Genomic DNA, 22,978 nt, shown 5'->3' with positions numbered 1-22,978 from the left:
TGAGTGGGATTTTTTTTTTTGGTGACAATGAGTGGGATACTTTTAATAAATAATCATTCCTCTTGTGTCTTGTCTCTTGCCCTTATTGTTTGAGATATCTCACAGTATGTTGCTGAGCTTCACTCCGGCTAAACTAAACTCTATAAACTCAATCTGGAAATGGGTTTTCACCGATGACTCAAGCCGGGCCTAAATTAATCAAGGAACAAATAGAAAATATAAGACTCCATGCATGCCTATTACTCTTTTTACAAAATTTTTACTTGCTGACTCCTCCTTCTATGTCATAAGCTAAAAATAATCACAAACGCCATTCTTTATCCAAAGATTCTCTCTCTAAAATTTCAAGCAAAAAATGAATAAAGGGTACCAGCACTTGAGTAAGTCTGAACATAGCTAAAATTTGTGAGAAACTCTTTGCCATATTTTTCAAGAGAAGTATAACGATTACAATATTTTTATAACAAATTATAGATAGTTAATTATTAGTGGTTTAAATTTGAATATAATACTAAGATTATTTTTTTGCTCTAACAAAAATAACTTATCACTTATTTGCCATTTATGAATTATTATAAAAATATTTTAAAAATATTATCAACATATCAATATCACATTTTTCAATTAAAACATATACGTGTGGGCCTGTAAAGTGTAGACACCTCTCCCAACAATTAAAAAAAAAAAGAAAAAAAAAAAAGAAAAGTATCGTTCTCTATACATCTGTCGATTATTATTTACGCGCTACTTTGTCCATAATCTTGTTTGGCATAAAACACACAAGTCTCAAAAACTTCCAAGGCCGGCAAGAACAACCGGCCAAAATAAAAATCTCAATGTCCACGTCTGCCACGCAAATGTGACGAAACACTCCCTGTACTCCCATTCCCATAGAACAAATCCGACAAGTAAATCCCCAAATCATCAGGCGCAAATTTGACAAATGACCCCGACCCGCCCCGATTCTTCTCATAGAAATTCCCGTACGCCGCACTAAGCTTTCTCTCCACTGAAACTTTAATCTCGTCTCTCAGTTTCGGGTCGGGCACGACCCACGAACTCTGTTTCTTATAAGCCTCTTCAAACGCCGCCCCGAATTTCTTATAACAGTCCCTGGCTTGGTCCGGCGAAATCTCAGCCGTTGGATCTTCCGGCGACGAAGATATCACTTTGCTCCATCCTATTCTCTCGTAATTCGAAGCGTACTGTTTCACCTTCAACTCATGCTTATTCACCCAATCATCACCAAGAAAAAGCTTCAAACTCGAACTGCGGACCTTAGCAACGACGTATTGGAGATTATTGGCTAAGAACAAGTACGAGAGTGCCACGTCTTTGTATAGCTCAGCTTTGCCGTCGAGTTTGCAGAGTAAAACCAAGACTAGCCACGCAAATCGTACGTAAACTGGGCTATCATCGAGCTCGCTTGGGCTACCGAAATATGATTCTGGTAACGGAGTTTGTAGATTTAACGGCCAGTCGGCGACTATATCGGCGAGTGCGCCACTGTAATCGGCGAGAAGAGAGATATAGTTCATCACGTAACGTGTCAATGGGTGGACCCCACCGCCTGGGACTGTAGCTTTCGCCGGGTCTTTTTGAATGGCGGTTTCGAAATCCATTAACATTGTACGCACCGCATCGCCGAGTTTGATCAAGGAATTAATGGCCTGTGATCGGACGGTGGAGGTTGACTCGTACGAGAAGATGGATTGGATTTCAGGCAAGAGGTCTGATATTGCTTCGTATAGGTCCAGTGTGCGAAACATTTTCTCGGGGGTTTTCTTGCACTTTGCCACGGTTTCCGGGAATCCAAACAGGATTAGTGCGGCCTCTTTGGAAATCTCAGAGAAGCAAGACTCTCTGATAGAATCTGAGGCAGAGAACACGTGGTCACAGAGAATTCTCTCGCCGTAAAAGAGTGTTTTCACGGCGACCTTCACTGCGTTCAACCAGGTTTTGATTTTCAACTCCACCATTTCCCAATCCATCTTTTGCAAGTGTGAAAGACTAATCTGCCTCTCAACACCGAGATGATACAGCGACTCATCGACAATTGATTTCCGAATGATCTTGTAAATCTTGACGCACTCTCTTCCATAACCAGACGATATCATACAATCCGCAATGGCTTTCAAATCCGCCATCGCGATCATCGAAACTCTCTCCACATCGGAGAGCGAGTCATCCAACTCAGTCCCGAATCGAAACTCGTCCTCCTCCGACTCATCGCTTTCCTTAAAATCGGAAGTGCTCGACCTCGCCGCCGAAGATCTCGACGAGCGAACCGAAACCGATTCAGGGTCCAAGTTAGCCCTATTGACAGACAAAATCTGATAGAACTCCTTCTCCAACCTCTTCATAGCAAGTTGCATCAAATTCTGAGCCCCGACAATCTTTTCAGAGCTCGAGTTCTCGGTAACCAAGTGCTGCATAGCGGCCTGTAAGTCTCTAACAGAGTTCAAATACTGTTTAGCCTCGTGTGGATCGGCGTGGAAAAGCGAGGTGACGTTTGCAAAGGAAGAAACGTTAGTACAGTCCCATTTGGTAATAAGAGACTCAGCAATCTCAATGTTCTCGTCCATTAGAGACTCAGAGAAAGTGCGGCTAGGTGAAGCTGGTGGAATCATCGCTGTTCTAGAAGGTGAAGGTGAAGGTGATTTGAAAAACACGTTCCTCAGAATGAGAATGAGAATGAGAGAGCTAGTGTGAAGAAGTTGGAATTGTTTGTTTTGGTTTTTGATGGAGAATCGTGGTGAGTGGTGGGGGGTATTTATATATTGAGAGAGAGAGAGAGAGAGAGAGTGTTGGGAAAAAAAAAAAGCGAGGGAGTTAGGAAGTGGGTACGGTGGAAACGAAATGGCTGACGATGTCCTGTCAGTAATAGTGTGTATATGTATGACTATTACTAATAGTAATAGACTATACTCGGTTGTTGCCTTGTTTTGGCCGTTTGTTTTCGCCAAGTTGCTGTGTGAGTTGCCTTATTTGCTAGGAGTTAATACTAGTATTTGACAAAATGTGTGAGTGGAGTGTCCCAATTTTCTTGCTCCAATCTATACTCCACCAATAAAAACTTGTCACATATTCACTTAACTAATTAATTACTAACATTATTGACTTATTAATACTAACATTATTGACTTATTAATACTATCATTATTAATTAATAGTAGTAATTAATTAATTAATTAATTAGGTGAACATGTGGCAAGTTTTTATTAGTGGAGTATAGAGTGGAGCAGGAACAATGAGACAGAAGATTTGGACACGAGTGAGATGTGATCGATCATAAATGTTTTGTGATAACATCTTGCTCCACTTTATGCTCCACCAATAAAAACTTGCCACATGTTCACCTAACTAATTAATTACTACCATTATTGACTTATTAATACTACCATTATTAATTAATAGTAATAATTAATTAATTAGATGAACATGTGGCAAGTTTTTATTAGTGGAGTATAGAGTGGAGCAGGAACAATGAGACAGAAGATTTGGACACGAGTGAGATGCGATCGATCATAAATGTTTTGTGATAACATCTTCCTTCACTTATTTCTTTTCCTTTCTTTCTTCTTTTCTACAAGTTGTAGACATTAATGAATAGGGGGGTGGCGCAAGAAAGAATCAAACTCGAAGTTCCATACATCACAAGACTCAATCTTCTTTTCTACAAGTTGTAGACATTAATGAATAGGGGGTGGCGCAAGAAAGAATCAAACTCAAAGCTCAAGACCCAATCTTCTTTTCTACAAGTGGTAGACATTAATGAATAGGGGGCGGCGCAAGAAAGAGTCAAACTCGAAGTTCCTTTTCTACAAGTTGTAGACATTAATGAATAGGGGGTGGCGCAAGAAAGAATCAATGTCGAAGTTCCATACATCACAAGACTCAAGAGAGGTTGTAACTTCTTCTTCTTCTTCTTTTTTTTCTTTTTTTTTTTTTTTTTTTTACAAGAGAGGTTGAAAATTAGAACTAATAATGTATCCCTCAAACCCTAAGTTTAAATTTATTTATAAAATCAAATAAGTTGCTTAAGTTTATATAGGTTTTCTCTAACAATCATTTTTACTTATTGAAAATTGAAAAAAATAAATTGCATTAATCATGATTGTCAATTATATTTCCATAGCAACAATTCCTGATAAAATATGAAGTTATATATATATATATATATTGATATCGCACAGAATCAGTAGGTTGAACGCTCCGGCTTCGGTGGGCTACTGGTGACTGTGGAAGGCCTACAAAAGTGAACACGCAATCAAAAGGGGACTGGAGTAGACCGGCCAAACACCCTTCGATGGCAAAGTTAGTCTCTCACAAGAATGGAGTTCCAACTTTTTGGGAGTAAAGTATCAAAATGTTCTTACCTTCATTTGGTTCAGACCGATCCTTTATATAGAGACCCTAGGGACGATTATTTACCCAATAACTTCCTCAAGATTCGTGGAAGCCAATGAGTCCGGACATAACTTCCTCAACGGCTACAGAAGTTGTAACCGCTAACGGAAGTTAACTTATTCTAGGAATTCATGGCAATAATTATGGGTTTAGTAACCATTCCAAAGTGTTGAAAGCATCCTAAGTGTTGCGCGTTCGTCCGTCCATTATATAGACGATTTGGTCGTCCCTGGACATCTGATCATCGTCCATGGACGACCTTCATGGACGACCTAGTTATCCTCCATGGGAGATTTCTTCATGAGCGATATTATTGTCCATGAACATCTTTTCTTGTCCTTGGGTGATTCCTGATCTTGCTTGCTTTATTGGCCCTGGACAATCCTTATAGACGAACTGGAGATTAAACTAATTTTTCACTATCCCATCATATATATATATATATATATTATCTCAGTTCTATTAGTCAAAGAAAGCATATTGTCCTTTGTAAATTTGATCATGAATGTAATAAGCTTGAAGTGGTTCAAGTTTGGTTCATTAGGCACTGAAAATATAAATATAGAGTTTAGAGTTTAGATTTTATGACTGTTTATCTATTTTTAAATTATCTTTGAGCTTTGTGTTAATTTCTTAATATGAGATGTGATATGAGTTTGATAATTCTTATTTGGATTATGTTTAATTTATGCCCTCATAAACACAAAGAATAATAATAATTAAAACTTCCTCAATACCAATTTTTTCCTATTTGTAGAATAATTAAAAAAATCAGCACACTCACAAATTAAAAAAAATAACCAAAGCCCAAAATTAAAACATACACAAAAGAGTTCAAAATTTGAGAATATATATATATATATATATATAACTTATGTAAGAGAACCAAGAACTTAAATGGGTGTCCATTGTTTTGCTTCTTATCATGCACACAAATTCAGAAGCAAAAAAACAACAAGTAAAATGAATTTATTAAATTAAAATATAAGCATAAATTGCATCTTGAAAAAAAAAATACAACAACGTGAGGTGTGCTGTGTGCGATTTAATTATAGAGATGACTTTATTGGCTAAGAGAAATTATATTGAAAATTCATGGCTCTCTCTCTCTCTCTCTCTCTCTCTCTATATATATATATATATATATATATGAAAATTTTGATAATTAACTATTAGTTGGAGTAGAATTTAAATTTCTAAAACTTAGATGATAAACTTTTATCTAAATTAAATTATTGTTAAATTTTATTCCTTAGTCAAGAGTCTTGAGCATAATTTCCTAATAAAATATTAATTTAATAAGATGCAACTTGCGGAAGAAAAAAAAAAAAAAACATAAGTTTTGTGAGATTTAAGTTTAAAAATATTTGATTATAGACTTTTAGTTTTATTTTTAAGGCAAAATTGTAAAACCCATCCTTTAAGTTTCACATAAATTCATTTCAGTTCTTTAACTTTACTTTCATTCAATTGAGTTCTTTAAATTTCAAATATGTTCAATTGAGGCTTTTGTCCAATTCTGTTAAGTTCTCGCCGTTAAAGTGTCTATTTTTTTTTTCTCAAATCTAAAATAAAAACATATATGGTTTCACAAATTTGCATAATGAAGAAAAATGATTGGTAACTCAAACCAAGAAATGTCATTCTTCTTTACCTTCACCACCATTCTCTTCTATCTCCACCTCTTCCTCAACCCCACTTTATACTAAAACCTTAGTCCTCAACCCCCTCACTGCCCCACAAACTAGACCAAGGAGTTGGCGACCAACACTTTGAGTTCCTTATACTCATAATCCTCCCTCCCTCCCTCCCTCTCTTTTCTTTTGAATTTTGCAACTAGAATTTGATCAATTTGATGGTTTTTGTGTGTGTGTGTGTGTGGAAGTTTTGACAATGAACATATTTAAGATTAGTATGTTGTTGTATGTATTTTTCTTATTTTGAAGTTTTGGTCATTGGAATATGCTTGTTGTTCTAGTTGTCAGTCAACGAATGTAAGATTCTATTATTTCTCCTATGGAGGAATTGCCTCTTATTGACTTTTTTACGGATACTATCAAGGCTATAGGTTCTATGTGAATCTAAAATGTGCTTTCATTGAAAGCCTGAGTAATTGAATATTTTTGCCATTGGGAAATCATTGATTGAAAGTTGCAGATGTTGAGTAAAGTAGATTCTTTGAATTCATGCCATGAGAGGTTTGCGGGGGGTAGTGAGGGAGTTGATGAATAGAGTTTGGGTTTGAAGTAGGGCTAAGGAAGATCATCTAGATCTGTTCTTCGTCTTCTTTAAAAAAAATAATTTAAATAATTTTTATTTTTATTTTGGTCTTTGAAATTTCAAAATTAAACACTTAATGGCAAGTAGTTAATGGAAGGGGATGGGAAGCCTTAATTGAAAAAAAATTTAAACATAGAGAACTCAATTAGACAAAAGTAAAATTAAAGAACTTAAATGAATTCAAGTGAAACTTAAAGGGTGGATTTTAAATTTTTGCCTTTATTTAAATTAAACAGTTGTTAAATGTTATACCTTAATTTAAGGAAATTTATCATAAAAATAATATAAAATTAATTTACTAATTAGTTGTTCTTAACATTTTGATAATAGACTTTTAGTTTGAGTAGAAGTCAATAAGTTGGTTTTTTTTTAGAAAGAAAACATGGGTTGTTGTCAGGGATTTAAGTTTAGAATTTTTTATAATTGGCTTTTTATTTTGAATAAAATTTAAACTTATTGAAGTTTAAATGTATAAAATTAATTTACTAATTAGTTGTTCTTAAAATATTGATAATCGATTTTTAGTTGGAGTAGAAGTAAAAATGTGGGTTTTTTTTTTTAGAAAGAAAACGTGGTTTGTTGTATGTGATTTAAGTTTATAAATTTTTTATAATAGACTTTTAGTTTGAATAGAATTTAAATTTGTTGAAATTTAAATGATAAAATTTTACCTAAATTAAACTGTGGGGCCCAACAATATTTTGGGCCAGCTCCATTTATTCGTTGGGGCCCAAAGGCCCAAGCCGAGGAAGGTTATGGCTCAGACACTGTAATGCAAGTACAAAATAGCATTGGGATACAGCCGAGGACGATTCAGTCCTTGGCCAGTCCAAAGTCTCCTCGGAAGACAAGGTAAAAATGGTATAGAAACAACTTGGGAAAAAATCTAAAATATCTGTGCCAATAGAAAAGGGTATGCTGGAAAGTATAAACGACCGGGGAAAGCTGCCCTTCATGCCATTCAATACTCTGCACATGACAGAGCCATACTCTCCAGCTTTTTCAACCACCCCCAACCACTCCGGGTATGGGCTGATGGGACAAGTATCAGTCTTAGAATGTCGATCCTACACGTGGACGAAGGATTAAAAAACACCGGCTAGTATAAAAGGAAAAGAAAGTAATTCATATGGGGGCTGGGAAAAATGGCCAAAAACCAGAGCCTCCCAGCCCGCCTCCTGGAGAAAGACTCCTAGGGCGAAAATGACCTAACCATATATGAACACCACGAAAGACTCACCGCCTGGTGACTAAGGCCTAGCCTTTCAAACCCACGCTCTACAAATGATATTGTTTGGGCCTTTTTACGTGCGAACCCAACACTGTTGTGGTTCGTTACGAATCGTGTCCTTACAATTGGCGCCGTCTGTGGGAAAGGTTTGTGTCTTGGCACTGGTGGTGGGTTGATACCATCCTTCACATCATTTTCAGTAGCTGGATATAGTGTTTTAGAGAAAAGTCCCACTAGGGGCTACGTTTCTTCACTAGGGGCTGCGCTTTGTAGCGTCAATAGCACGGATGGTTCTAGGGGCTTGGCCGAGGAGCTGGCCCCTTTAAACCAAGGTCCCATGCCATAGCCAAGGGGATAATTCCCACCTGAGTTTTGGACAGAACCAAGGTATTGTATGGTCCTCGGACTCAAACCTATGGGGAAACCAACTACTTAGATGAGAAAACCCAGGTTTTGAGGGAAAACTGAGTTTCGTAAGGTCGACAGCCTAATAAAAAATTCCAAGTTACTCAATCCTCGGCTCAAATACCATAAAAGGTTAAGGCTATCAAAGTTGTTAAGAAGATGGTGAAGCGCCCTATTACTCGGCAACCTGGTTCATTTTTCTTGGGTTAGGTGTCTTCGGATGATTACTTCCTGCCCCGCACCGAGCATTCAGTTGCCATTTTGGCTATTTCGGGGTAAGTGTTGTTCTCGCAGGTCGGCATTGTTGTGCCAAATGACTCTATTAAAGTTATGATAATATCTTTTCCTCAGTAAATATTTTGACCCCAGGTGTCATTAATTCAATGCTATATTATTGTGCCGAATAACACTTGTAAGTTCATAATAGTGCCTTTTTTCTTTGATAAGGGACTACGGCCCCAAGTATTGTGCTCTAAGGTCGGAGGTATTGTACCAGGCCGACTCAGTAAGCTCATCATAATGTCCTTCCTTTTTTTTGCCTAATAGGGGTTTCAGCCCTAAGTATCACTTGTTTGATTCAGTATTATTAAGTCGGATAGTTTCTATAAACACAGCGCGAGATCTTTTTATTAACTAGGATTTTGGTCCTGGACGTCGGTCAAAGTTTGAAAATAAAAAGAATTTACAAGATTGTACGTCTATTCACCGCGTTATCATTTCAGAAATATAGAGATAGAAAATGTGAAGTAAAGTAATAACAGTTTTTATTAATATAAAGATGTATTACAACGTACAAAGAAGGGCTTAAACAAGCCTATACAAAAGGTGGATTACCAAAACAATAAAAATAAAAAATAAAAACAACAATGCAGACAAGTAAACAGTCAGATGCCTTTTTAAACTCGTCTCCGAAGTCCTTCCAAACTCTGCCCCAGTAACGCTCATATTGAGAGAATGACCTTCTTCAGAAGAAGATGGAGGAGATGAATAGAAAGAAGGAGGAGCAAAAGAGGGAGAAGGAAAAGCACCAGGATGGATCTGGTGGTGGAAAGAAGAAGAAAGAGAGGCAAAAGGAGGCACCAGTGAACGAAGAGAGGAAGAAGCGGGAGCACTTAGTCCCCGCGTCAGTCTTGACTCCTAACACACTGGTGCCATGTTAGCTATGCTCATCAGAGAGCGGCTGGTACTGATAATGGGTGTCCTCGGCTCAGTCGCGCCGAAAGTTTGATGTGACGAGCCCCTGCTTCGGATTTTGGTTGAAAGGAAGGTGAGACAGATCTTGAGTCTTCGCCATCCCTGCCCTGACCGAGCCATTTCGAGCTTTATTAGAACATGGTGTTTTCGGGAGGGGTATGGTTCCTTCATTACTTATTATTATGGTGAACGTATCACGATTTAATGTATAACTAGCGGGTAAAGTAAACTCTAGGGGAGGCTAAGGATTTCAGATCTCAGAAGGATAAAAAGGGTCTCTGTACAAGAGTGATAGCCTCCTACTTGTCTTCTTATATGAAGGGCAAAACGGAAGGTATTTATTTTATCCAGATTTCCAAGAGAATTTGTAAACGAGGATGTACCCGTTCCGCTTCCCCACGTCATCAAACAAACCATCGAATTTAAGTAGTCTCGTAAATAGAAGTCATTAAAAGCGCGTTTCGGATAACCAAACGGCGAGAACGCGTCAGGAGTAAATTCAAAAGAATGTCTCGTAGACCGGTACATTTCCTAGGCAGATGAAGAACCGCCAGCATTAATGAAAGGCTGAATTAAATGAGTCATAATAAAGGTTCAGTATTACCAAAACCCTCCTCTCCAACCAAGAGGTCGGACAGCAGGGTTTTGAGGGGCTATTGTGGGGCCCAACAATATTTTGGGCCAACTCCATTTATTCGTTGGGGCCCAAAGGCCCAAGCCGAGGAAGGTTATGGCCCAGACACTGTAATGCAAGTACAAAATAGCATTGGGATACAGCCGAGGACGATTCAGTCCTCGGCCAGTCCAAAGGCTCCTCGGAAGAAAGAGTAAAAATGGTATAGAAACAACTTGGGAAAAAATCTAAAATATATGTGCCAATAGAAAAGGGTATGCTGGAAAGTATAAACGATCGGAGAAAGCTGTCCTTACTGCCATTCAATACTCTGCACATGACAGAGTCATACTCTCCAGCTTTTTCAACCACCCCCAACCACTCCGGGTATGGGCTGATGGGACAAGTATCTTGGAATGTCGATCCTACACGTGGACGAAGGATAAAAAAATACCGACTAGTATAAAAGGAAAAGAAAGTAATTCATATGGGGGTTGGGAAAAATAGCCAAAAATCAGAGCCTCCCAGCCCGCCTCCTGGAGAAAGACTCCTAGGGCGAAAATGACCTAACCATATATGAACACCACGAAAGACTCACCGCCTGGTGACTAAGGTCTAGCCTTTCAAACCCACGCTCTACAAATGATATTGTTTGGGCCTTTTTACGTGCGAACCCAACACTGTTGTGGTTCATTACGAATCGTGTCCTTACATAAACAATTGATAAATATTATCCCTTAATTTGAGGAAATATATCATAACAAATAATATAAAATTAATTTACAAATTAGTTGTTCTTAAAATGTTAATAATAGACTTTTAGTTGGAGTAGAAGTAAAAAAGTTGGCTTTTTTTTTTTTTTTGGATAAAGAAAACGTGGGTTGTTGTTTGAGATTTAAGTTTAGAATTTTTCACAATAGAATTTAAATTTACTGAAATATTTGAGTTTAAAATCTTTTTATAATAGAGTTTTAGTTTGAATAGAATTTAAAATTTTTAAAGTCTAAATGTATAAAATTAATTTACTAATTAGTTATGTTCTTTAAATATTAATAATAAACTTTTAGTTGAAGTAGAAATCAAAACATGGGTTTTTTTTTTTTTTTTTTTTTTTTTTTAAAGAAAAATGAAAATGTGAGTTGTTGTTTGGGATTTAAGTTTAGAAATTTTTATAATAGACTTTTAGTTTGAATAGAATTTAAATTTGTTGAAATTTAAATGATAAAGTTTTACCTAAATTAAAAATTTGTTAAATATTATCACTTAATTTGAGAAAATATATCCTAATAAATAATATAAAATTAATTTACTAATTAGTGAACATAATCACTGGGCGGTGCAATTACAGCTTCTAAGCCAAACTTTCGTTATATAGTATAATATATGATGATATTTAAAATGCATCAAATTGACCAAGCAAAGTTATACACATGGTTGTCAAAATCACGATCTGGATCATAGGATCGCACGATTTTACGATTCCACCTCATCAAAACGTTTAGGATCGCACTAAGATCATAAAAATAGTAGGATTGTATGTAGGATCGTGTAAGATCGTATGGGGTCCTACCAATCCTACTAATCCTACCAAAAACATAAATTTTTTGTTTTTGTTTCTGTTTTTTGTTTTTTTTTTATGGGATAATTTTTTCTTTTTTAATGAAGTTTTAAGGGTTTTTATTTTTTCATGTTGTGATGGTATGACTTTTTATTTTATTTTTATAAAATTATGTTAACCTAAGCAAATGTTTTTTAGGTTTTAGTTCACTTGTAATCAAAATGAAGGAATGCTTCATTATTTCTAAATGAAGAATTTGATGTTGACTTTGCTGCTTTTTAAGTTATAATATTGTTAAATTTGTTTGATCAATAGACTAATTTGTGTTCTAATATTACTAAAATGTTTTTTATATATAATTTTATCAGTTATGCTTGTATTTGTATATTAATTGATTGATTTTTTTGAGCATGCTCTTTACCTATTGCTGAGTGGTATAACTTGAATAGTTGAGTATGAAATAGCATGTTGATGTCTTTTGCAGCTCTAGTATACAAATATGTAATGTCTACATAGATGATGAAATGGATGATAATGATTAGGAATTTAGGACGGTGGTTATAAGAACCGTAGAATGAGAATAATTAAATGTTCACTTCACCTTAATATTCATCTTGCTTTTGGATTTCATATTGTAGTTAGTTAGTTTCTATTTGCTAACTTATTTTGGATTTCAAACTTGGAACTTAGAACTAGGAAAATATTTTCCATATGTTTTGATAAATATTTTGGTATTTGGTTGTTAATTAAACATTTATTGAACTTTTTAAATACATTGGGTTTAAACTTAATTAAATATATTTGTTTCGTTAGTATAGACTTAGCAATGTATGATATGCAAATTACATCATATGATGCAAATCTTAGTTTTTTTATGGATGAATTTATAATTTACATGATTATTCAACATACAAAGTCATTATCAATGTGTTTTTTGCTTTAAATATAAAAATATGTAGGATCTTATGATTCACGATCCGATCCTACGATCTACGATCTCACCTACCTTCAACGATCCTAATTAGGATCCCGATTTTGACAACCTTGGTTATACAAGTCTATTTAATTAAAAGGACAAAACTTAGTTACAATACCTTAGATGATGTTCCTTGCGTTTCTATCTTAAGATTCAACTATATGACTACTTAATTAAAAAATACACTTTCATCCAATAAGAAAAAATCCACATAGCAAAATTTTAAGAGGGAAATCTAAGAAATAGTATCTCAGTATTGTACTTAAGTCTTACCCTAATTAAAAAATACAATAGATAAATGGAAGGGAGATAAAGCGTAAACTTTTATACTCTAATTCATGACATAAGCATTCTCAATAAAAAAATAATAATAATAATAATTCATGATATAAGCAAATGAGATAATTAAGGTTGGAATAGGTATCGCTATCTTGCTGGTGAGATTAAAATAGGCCAGAAGTTCATGTATTGTTGAACAAAATCCTTGATTATTGGCTGTATCTAAAAATATCAAAATGACATTATAAATTTGATTAAAACATGTCAAAGTATTGTTCATTCTTAATCCGTTAGATTTTAAAACATTGTTTTGGATATGATTATAACTTAACTTAAGATATCATATCAGTGCTTCTTGACTTGGCAAGATTTGGACACAGACCTAATCTTTATTTTTTTTAAGTCACAGACCTAATCTTTTCATTCTATAACATACCGACTTGTAATTTTTTTTTTTTTTGGTCACGACTTGTAATGTTAAATTTGAATTACACACATATGCACTTGCTTTCTCTTTTTTGTTTCGATAAATGCTATGTCTACAATATTTTCACAACAAATCCTAAATGATAGGTTGTTATTCGTTGTTATGGGTAGGCAAAAAAATAATTTAAGTTGTGAATTAAATTTAAATCAATAGTAATTTGTTATGAAAAATATTGTTAACATAGCACTTCTTGCTTGTTTCTCATACTATTTTGGTTTTCCAATTACTTCTATATAAAGTTTTGAATACAAGTATTAATTACCTTCTCATTTTATGGGTTTTTTTAATTACTTCCATGAACCCCCTTTTGTTTTCCTTAGCATGACTTCTTTTTTTTCTATATAAAATTTCTTGAACTGAATAGTCATCAAAAACAAATTTATAAGTTCTCATTAATTTGTATTAGTCATACTATGAAAAGTTGAATTATATTGATAGACTACTTGGTCTACACGTGGAGGGTAGAGATGAAAGAAGGAAGATAGTATAAAAGAGAAAGAAGACCCTGAGGGAGGGGATTGAGGAATTGAGGGAAAAACTGTAACAACAGGAACTATACTTGTAATCAAATTCAAAAAAAATATATAAATAAGAACTAACCTCCTCGGATTGGGCTGAGGACGATTTTCTTTGGGTAAAACTAGTTTATCTTTGCTTTCTTGTCATTTGGATTGACCATAATTGTTATTTAACTCATTAGAGCTTAGTTTTCTAACTCACTCTCTACAAATTCATTGTATTGGGCTCTTTGGGCTTAAGTCCTTTTACCTTTTGGGCTTAAGAATCAAATCGTGCTCCTACAACTTCTATATAAAGTTTTGAATGCAAGTATTAATTACCTTCTCATTTTATGGGTTTTTTAATTACTTCCATGAACCCCCTTTTGTTTTCCTTAGCATGACTTTTTTTTTTTTTTCTATATAAAAATTCTTGAACTAATAGTCATCAAAAACAATTTTATAAGTTCTCATTAATTTGTATTAGTCGTACTATGAAAAGTTGAATTATATTGATAGAATAGTTGGTCATATACCTCTATCGAGCTAGCTTGATTATTTTCAGACGTAAGCTTATACGAGTAGACTTCTTTTTGTGCCGAATATATACACGAGAATACGACCTTTAAGGGGAGAAAGTATAAGAAAAGATGATTCATTTGGCAATGATTAACACACACTAACGGTATATATATATATATTGATACGCCCGACCAAAATGGTAATCGTCCATACAATGCAAGATAGGGACGACTTTACTAAAATCGTCCAGAGAGAGAAGGTCGTTGCTCAAAGACCTGAACACTCGTTCCCACTCTTTGCGGAACGGTTACGAGACATTAATCAACCTTCAGACAGTTAGGAATGGCAGCTCATCATTAACACCCAGCAAGGGCGTTACAAGGCAAGATTAAAGCCTCCATCAAGACTCCACCAACGACTAGAAGAAATTACCTGCAAGCACGCATATATAAAGACTGAACCCCAAAAGGGGTGGGGTAAGAAAAACACTCTAGCACACTATTCTCATTGCTCTACTTTGTCAATCTTTCTGACTTTGGCATCAGAGACCTTTTTGCAGGCACAACGCCGGCGAATTGCTTCCTTTCGTTCGTCCACGGATTGCAGAAGATTGATTTGGTGAGCGGCTTCCATCTGGACGATCATAATCAACTGACGATCAGTTCATCATCAGTTTGGCGCCGTCTGTGGGAATCGACGATTCAAAACGTGATTTGTCCCCAGTCCAAATGGAATCCAGTACAAATCCAGATCCTGTTGCGCTGGCCCTACAAATCCAATCGTTGTCAGCAACCGTGGAAGAACTCACGAGATAGAACCAAGAGATGAAACAACGACTACTGCAAGAAAGCAATCGTGCAGATAGGGGAGACGACGAAGACAGCAATAGAAGGCGAACCAGCACTCCGGAGGAAGCAAGCTCGGATCTTTTGAGAGAGATGAGGAAAGAGATGGACGAACTAAGAAACACCATAAAAGGAAAGACGGACCAAAGCTTGGAGAGAATCGTCCGGAAGACGGATTCGCCCTTTACCATAGCCGTCCAGGAGTGCCCTGTACCCTCCAAGTTTCGTCTACCCTAGCTGGAACCTTTCGACGGGCGGAAAGACCCCTTGGATCACCTGAATACCTTTAGGACGACCCTAGGCCTCCAACAGCCGCCTGACGAGATCTTATGTCGCTCATTCCCTACGACCCTCAAACGAGCAGCCAGGGAATGGTTCAACAAGTTGCCAACATCGTCCATTGACAATTTCGAGCAGTTGAGCAGCTCCTTTGTCCGTCACTTCGTAGGAGGACAGCGACCAAAGAGAACTGCCGACCTCTTGCTTACCACAAGACAAGGAGAGAAGGAACCACTGAGGTCCTATGTGACACGCTTCACCCGAGGAATGTTGGAAATAGACGAGACAGATGACAAGGTACATCTCACGACCTTCAAAGCAGGATTGAAGTCCAGGGATTTTGTGGCATCCTTGGCAAAGAACCCCCCTAAGACGATGGCCGAGGCACTGTTAAAAGCTCAGAAGTACATGAACGCGGAAGAAGCCCTGGCAGCTATTGACGGAGCAGATAAGAGTAGGGAAAAGAAGAAAGAAAAGGAGGACGATCGAAGAGGGCTAAAACGGGATCGGGCTGACAGACGGAATGACGATGGAAATCGAAGGAAAGAGGACAAAAACCCTCGTCCATCAAAGTTCACCCCGCTGGTGATGCCAGTAGATCAAATTCTAACAGAAATAAGGGACGAACCATCCCTAAAGTGGCCAAAACCACTCCATTCAGCACCTGGATTGCGCGACAAGAGGAAATACTGCCGTTTCCATAAAGATCATGGGCATTACACGGAGGACTGCAGGGACCTAAAAGAGCAGATTGAAGAGCTCATCCGTAATGGGAAGCTACAACAGTATGTAAAAAGGGGGGATTTCGGCAGGTACGGACAGAAAAGCCAGCCGGTTAATGCACGAAGAGACGAAGATCGCCCCCAACCTCGTCCACAGAACGCACTAGGGGAAATAAAGACCATCGCCGGGGGACCAACCACCGGAGGATCATTCAAGTCTCTCAGGAAGTCATACCAAAGACAGGTAAACAGCGTCCACAACATACCACCATCAAATCAAAGACGCACCAGTGAGGACTTGCATTTCTCTGAGGAAGATGCCAGAAGTGTGAAGCAGCCCCATGATGACCCGCTCGTCATTATGATCATGATCGAGGGGTTCAACACGCGAAGGGTCCTGGTCGATAGCGGAAGTTCAGCAGACATAATCTATCTTCCTGCTTTCCAACAACTAAAGCTGGACCCAAAAAGGCTCCGTCCTTTTGAGTCTCCCCTCGTCAGTTTCAGCGGAGACAAAGTATACCCCAGAGGAATCGCGACGTTAACAGTAACGGCCGGGTCATACCCCCTTCAGGTAACCAACCAGCACAATTTTCTGATAGTAGACTCACCCTCATCCTACAATGTGATCATTGGCAGACCAATGCTTAATCGCTGGAAGGCTGCTATCTCCACCTACTGCTTAAAGGTGAAGTTCCCAACAGAACATGGTATCGGGGAGATTAAGGGAGATCAAGTACTGGTCAGAGAATGCTACCATGCCGTCCTGGCCTCAAAAGAAAACCATACGTGGACAATTGAGGAGAAGACGCCAGAGATTATGGAGAAACTTGAAACGGTAGATCTGGCTGAAGGGAATCCTCCAAGGACGACCCAAATAGGGACGATCATGAGTCAAAAGACGAAAGGCGAAATCGTCAGCTTTCTGAAGAGCAACCTCGATATTTTCGCCTGGAGCTACAAGGATATGCCAGGAATCCCAGCAAGCCTCATCCAGCATCACCTTAATGTTGATCCGGGAAAGAAACCTATCCAGCAGAAAAGGAGAGTCTTTGCTCCCGAGCGAAATAAGGCAGTGATGGACGAGGTAAATAAGTTGCTTGCAGCAAAATTTATCCGAGAAGTCCACTACCCAGAGTGGTTGGCCAACGTAGTCATGGTCAAAAAAGCAAATGGGAAGTGGAGAATGTGTGTCGACTTCACAGACCTGAACCAAGCATGCCCAAAAGATACCTTCCCGCTGCCCAGAATCGACCAGCTAGTAGACTCCACAACAGGACACAAACTTCTCACATTTATGGACGCGTTTTTAGGATATAACCAGATACAAATGGCTGAAGAAGACCAAGAAAAGACCGCTTTTATCACCAGCCAGGGACTTTACTGCTATCGGGTCATGCCTTTTGGGCTCAAAAACACAGGGGCCACCTATCAAAGATTGGTAAACTAGATGTTCGAGAAGCAAATCGGGAGAAATGTGGAGGTTTATGTTAACGATATGCTCGTCAAGAGCAAGGAATAAGAGAACCATCTGGACGACCTCAGAGAGACATTCAATACTCTCAGACGGTACAGCATGAAGCTAAATCCGTCCAAATGTGCCTTTGGAGTTTCCTCGGGAAAGTTTCTCGGGTTTGTAGTATCGCAGAGAGGGATTGAAGCAAACCCCGAAAAGGTCAGGGCCATCCTGGAAATGTCTTCACCTAGGACGGTTAAAGAAGTGCAGTCCCTAACAGGGAGAATTGCGGCCCTCAATAGGTTCGTCTCGAAGGCGACGGACAAATGCCTTCCATTCTTCAAGACTTTGAAGAAGGCGTTTTCATGGACGGAGGAATGCGAAGCGGCGTTCCAAGAGCTGAAAAGTTATCTTTGCAACCCGCCCCTCCTGAGCCCGTCCAAAGAAGGTGAAGATCTATTCCTGTACTTAGCCGTCTTGATCACGGCTGTCAGCGCGACATTGATTAGAGAAGATGGTGGTTTGCAACTTCCTGTGTATTACGTTAGCCAGGCCTTCTAGGGTGCCGAGGCATGGTACCCACGTATAGAGAAGATCACCTTCGCCCTGATTATGGCTTCGAGGAAACTTCGTCCATATTTTCAAGCCAATCCCATCGTCGTGATGACGGATCAGCCCATAAAAAAAGCAATGAACAAGCCCGAAGCAGCAGGAAGAATGGTGCAGTGGGCAATCGAGCTCAGCCAGTTCGACATAAAATACCGTCCAAGGGTGGCGATAAAAGCACAAGCACTGGCCGATTTTATAGCGGAGTTCATCGTCCCTGAAAACGTAGAGAACATCTAGACGGTTAATACTGACGGATTGTCCACTCAACGGGGAGGCGGAGCTGGCATCGTCCTCACTTCTCCCGAAAAGAATGTCATCAAGTATGGAGTCCAACTTAAATTCCCTGTGACCAATAATGAAGCAGAATATGAGGCATTACTGGCAGGATTGAGAGTAGCCCGGGCACTAGGAGCTGAGAATGTTGTACTCAGGAGCGATTCCCAACTCGTCATTGGACAAGTAAGGGGGGAGTACGAAGCAAAGGAGGCAAGGATGCAGAAATACCTCAAGCTGACGAACCAATTGATCAGCTCCTTCAATTACATAGAGTTCGTCCAGATCCCGGGGATCAGAACACAGAAGCTGATGAGGTGGCCCGAAATGCCTCAACGGACAGCGGAGGTAAGAGGTTCGATTGGAGGACGGAAGAACAAAACCACCCCAGCATACTGGAACTTCAAATTTCCTCCGTCCACACAGACCATGGATGGACGAGCCCGATAGTCACATTCCTTCAAGAAGGACGACTACCGGATGATCCAGAGGAAGCTAAAAAGGTAAGGAGACGAGCAGCCAGATTTACGATACTTAATGACGAACTCTACAAAAGAGGCTACTCCCAACCGTATTTGAGATGTGTTGAAAAGGAGGAAGCCAGGTACATCCTTGAAGAAGTGCATGGTGGAATCTGCGGAGATCACACGGGGGCAAAGTCCCTCGTCAAAAATATCATGAGAGCTGGCTACTTTTGGCCAACAATGCAACGAGACGCAGCTGATTTCGTGAGGACGTGTGATAGTTGCCAAAGATATGGGAATGTTCAAAGAATCCCCGGGGAGAAAATGACCACAATATCATCTCCCTGGCCATTCGCACAGTGGGGGATCGACATCATGGGTCCCTTACCTCAGGGAAAGAGACAGGTGAAGTTCCTGCTCGTCGCCATCGACTACTTCACAAAATGGGTAGAGGCAGAAGCTCTGGCAACAATCACCGAAGCAAAGGTACACAATTTTGTTTGGAAAAATATTGTTTGCAGGTTCGGGATACCAAGGACGATCATATCAGACAACGGTCGACAGTTTGACAGCCAAAGCTTTAGGTCATTTTGCTCGAGCTTGGGCATCAAAAATAAGTACTCATCACTAGGTCATCCCTAGGCCAATGGATAGACGGAAGTAACCAACCGGACCCTGCTCAAGATCATCAAGTCCCGGTTGGTGGGGGCAAAAGGAATGTGGCCTGAAGAACTGCCAAGCGCCTTGTGGGCATATAGGACGACAGCGCGGACACCAACTGGAGAAACACCGTTCAGTCTGACATATGGCACAGAAGCAGTTATACCAGTCGAAGTTGGTCTCACAAGCTTAAGGAGAGAATTTTTTGATGAACAAACCAATGAGAACCAATTGAAGGAAAACTTAGACAGCCTGGACGAGAATGGAGATCAGGCAGCTGAAAGAATGGCAAAGTACCAGCAGAAGATAGCAGAATACTATAATCAAAGAGTGAAGCTAAGAAGATTCAACATTGGTGACCTCGTCCTTAGAAAAGTCACCCCTGCAACAAAGGATCCAGCACATGGCAAATTGGGACCGTCCTGGGAAGGACCCTACAGAGTCGTCCATTATTTGCGTCAGGGCAGTTACCACCTGGAGGATTCAGAAGGAAAAAGGCTACCTCGTCCGTGGAACGTCGAACATCTAAAGAGGTATTACAAAAAGGAACCATAAACTTCATTGTAAAACCAATTTGATACTTCTATCTTATGTAAGCAATTATTCGAATTATAAGTATTGTCCAGCATCCCTTAAGTGTTATTGAGCAAATCATGCGCCACTGTTTTCAAAGATAAGCACAAACGATTGTCCCCTAAAAGGCTTAATGAAGATAAAATTCCTTATATGGATGTACATCGTCCCTAAAAAGCTTAGTGACGATAAAATTCCTTATATGGATGTACATCGTCCCTAAAAAGCTTAGTGACGATAAAATTCCTTATATGGATGTACATCGTCCCTAAAAAGCTTAATGACGATAAAATTCCTTAAATGGATGTACATCGTCCCTAAAAAGCTTAATGACGATAAAACTCCTTAAATGGATGTACATCGTCCCTAAAAAGCTTAGTGACGATAAAATTCCTTAAATGGATGTACATCGTCCCTAAAAAGCTTAATGACGATAAAATTCCTTAAATGGATGTACATCGTCAAAATTCCTTAAATGGATGTACATCGTCCCTAAAAAGCTTAATGACGATAAAATTCCTTAAGTGGATGTACATCGTCCCTAAAAGGCTTAATGACGATAAAATTCCTTAAATGGATGTACATCGTCCCTAAAAAGCTTAACGACGATAAAATTCCTTAAGTGGATGTACATCGTCCCTAAAAAGCTTAATTACGTCGTCTCTAAAAAAGATTAATGACGACAAAATTCTTTAAACGAATTACATCATTTCTAAAAAAGCTTAACGACGACAAAAGTTCCTTAAGCGGATGCACGTCGTCTCAAAAGCTAAAATTCCTTGATGTCCATGTGCATCGCCCAAACTGATCACACAACATGATTTCGTCTGTACAGAAGAGCAAGAGGATCAAACCCCTCAAGTTGATCAACGTAATCTCGTCCATACAGGACAACCAAAAAGTCAGTAAATGGGGAAACCTTTCCAAAACCCCCAGGAAGGTACAAAAATCCTCACACAACTCATGCAATCATGAAGAGCAAAAACAAACACAGACATTTATAAAATCAAACATAGAGTTAAATTGTTCTAGAGGCAAAAATGGGGGGCCCCAAAAACAGGAGGGGCATCCAAACAACAGCTGTTCTTAACTTAGTGCATAAAAAAAAAAAAAAAAGAAAGAAATTTTCCTTAAGGCAGAATTAAGCTGGAGGGGCAATATCATCGTCCTGGGTGGCCTGAGATGGTTCAACACCGGTAGACGCCCCTGCTTAAGCCGCTTCGTCCTCTTCAATCTCCTTATCGACGGCCTCAAAGTCTAAGTCGTCAAGGTTCACGCCAGGACCATGCTTGATCAAATACCTTCGCAGCAGCTCGAACCCTTTGAAGTACCACTGGAAAAGAATGGTGTTATATTCTTCCGTGGTTTGGAAAGCAGTGACGGCCCTGGCCACTGCAACCTTCATCTTCTGAGCGGCCGCCGCTAGGAGTTCGTCCTTCTACTTCACAGATTGTCTCTCAACGTCCAGCTGCTCTGTCAGTACACGAACCTGCTCCTTGGAAACGTTGAGAGAATCCATGGTCGTGATCAAATCCTTCCGCAAACCAGAGGCCTCAGCCTCCAAAGCTTCTACCTTCGAGTTGGCCACGATGACCTTTTCTTCATTCGCTAAATACTGAGTAGTGATGTGCATGGTCTCCCCCAACACCTATGGACGAGTACAAAGTTAATAAAAATTAGTTCAATCAAAAGCAACAAAAATGGTCAAGCAGATAAAAACGAAGAAAGGGACAAGATGTATGATGATTCACCTGCACAAGCTTATGAACGTGACGGCTCACCATCTCGTGTGAAGGAATGCTCGTGACTTCCCTCATCTCACCAGGGGTAAAAAGCTCGTTGGCACGGTCCATGGCCGTCCCAGCGTCCGACCAAACGCTAGCACCGACCTTCTCTTTCCCCTTATTAGCAGCCTTTTGCTTCTTCGAAGGACGAGCCACCTCCTCAATTGAAATGCCAGGAGATGCAGCCAGACCCTCGTCCAGATCAAGGGTAGGTGTGGACGATCCTCTCTCCACCACCTTTTTCTCCTTCTCCTTTTCTTTATCTGTGATTCTCAGCCTCTTCTGGCCTATGCTGGAAAGGGGCTCATTCTTTTTGCCCTTAATTTTTTCATACATCTCTTTGTTAAATTTCGACGTCATTTCTACACAAAAGAGATCAAGGACGAATAAAAGAGGCGTAAGGAAGAATAAAAAGAATGCAGATTGTAAGGTTGAATTTATTCAACCATCTAATTGGCTTTATTCCGTGCCAAATTTGCTTGTAATTCAGCATTTAGTAACCCTGTATTTAGGTGGGATTGTTGTAAGGGTAGTGAGTGAGATAGTGTGAAGATTGCTCAAGAGTGTGCAAGAAAACAGAGAGTCGCGGCTGGGACTCGCGACTGGACTCGCGGCTTCAACCCGCCAGAATCTGCACACGTGCCAAGCATGCTGGAAGATGAACAGTCATGCTAGCTGGAGCACTACAGGACAAAACAGGACAACTGGCCATACGGTTAACTCGCGACTGGAACTCGCGACTTAGTCAAGCCGCGAGGTCAAGCCGCGAGCCACCCCTGTTTTGGAAAAACCTGACGTTTCGCATTCCACTCCTCTTCAGTATAAATACCCTTTTAACCCACGATTGAAAGAGAGCTTCCA

General features: G+C 39.1%; 2 protein-coding genes across 2 annotated transcripts in view; both read right to left on the bottom strand.

Annotated features, from left to right (window-relative positions):
* LOC126732498 (exocyst complex component EXO70H1-like) overlaps positions 1-2,655 on the bottom strand; it is a 118,681-nt gene extending 116,026 nt beyond the window's left edge. Inside the window, exon 1 of the mRNA XM_050435409.1 lies at positions 2,651-2,655. The gene's annotated coding sequence lies outside the window, so the exon portion shown is untranslated. The remainder of the gene's footprint in view (positions 1-2,650) is intronic.
* The window catches only part of LOC126732494 (exocyst complex component EXO70H1-like), a 39,888-nt gene continuing 17,491 nt past the window's right edge, over positions 582-22,978 (bottom strand). Inside the window, exon 2 of the mRNA XM_050435394.1 lies at positions 582-2,656. Coding sequence (XP_050291351.1) covers positions 834-2,656 — 1,823 coding nt within the window. The 3' untranslated portion in view covers positions 582-833. The remainder of the gene's footprint in view (positions 2,657-22,978) is intronic.

The sequence above is a fragment of the Quercus robur genome, chromosome 1 (assembly GCF_932294415.1).
Source record: "Quercus robur chromosome 1, dhQueRobu3.1, whole genome shotgun sequence".
Taxonomy (NCBI): domain Eukaryota; kingdom Viridiplantae; phylum Streptophyta; class Magnoliopsida; order Fagales; family Fagaceae; genus Quercus; species Quercus robur.
Note: the sequence above shows the minus strand (reverse complement) of the source record. Positions and strands in the feature narration are given on the sequence as shown.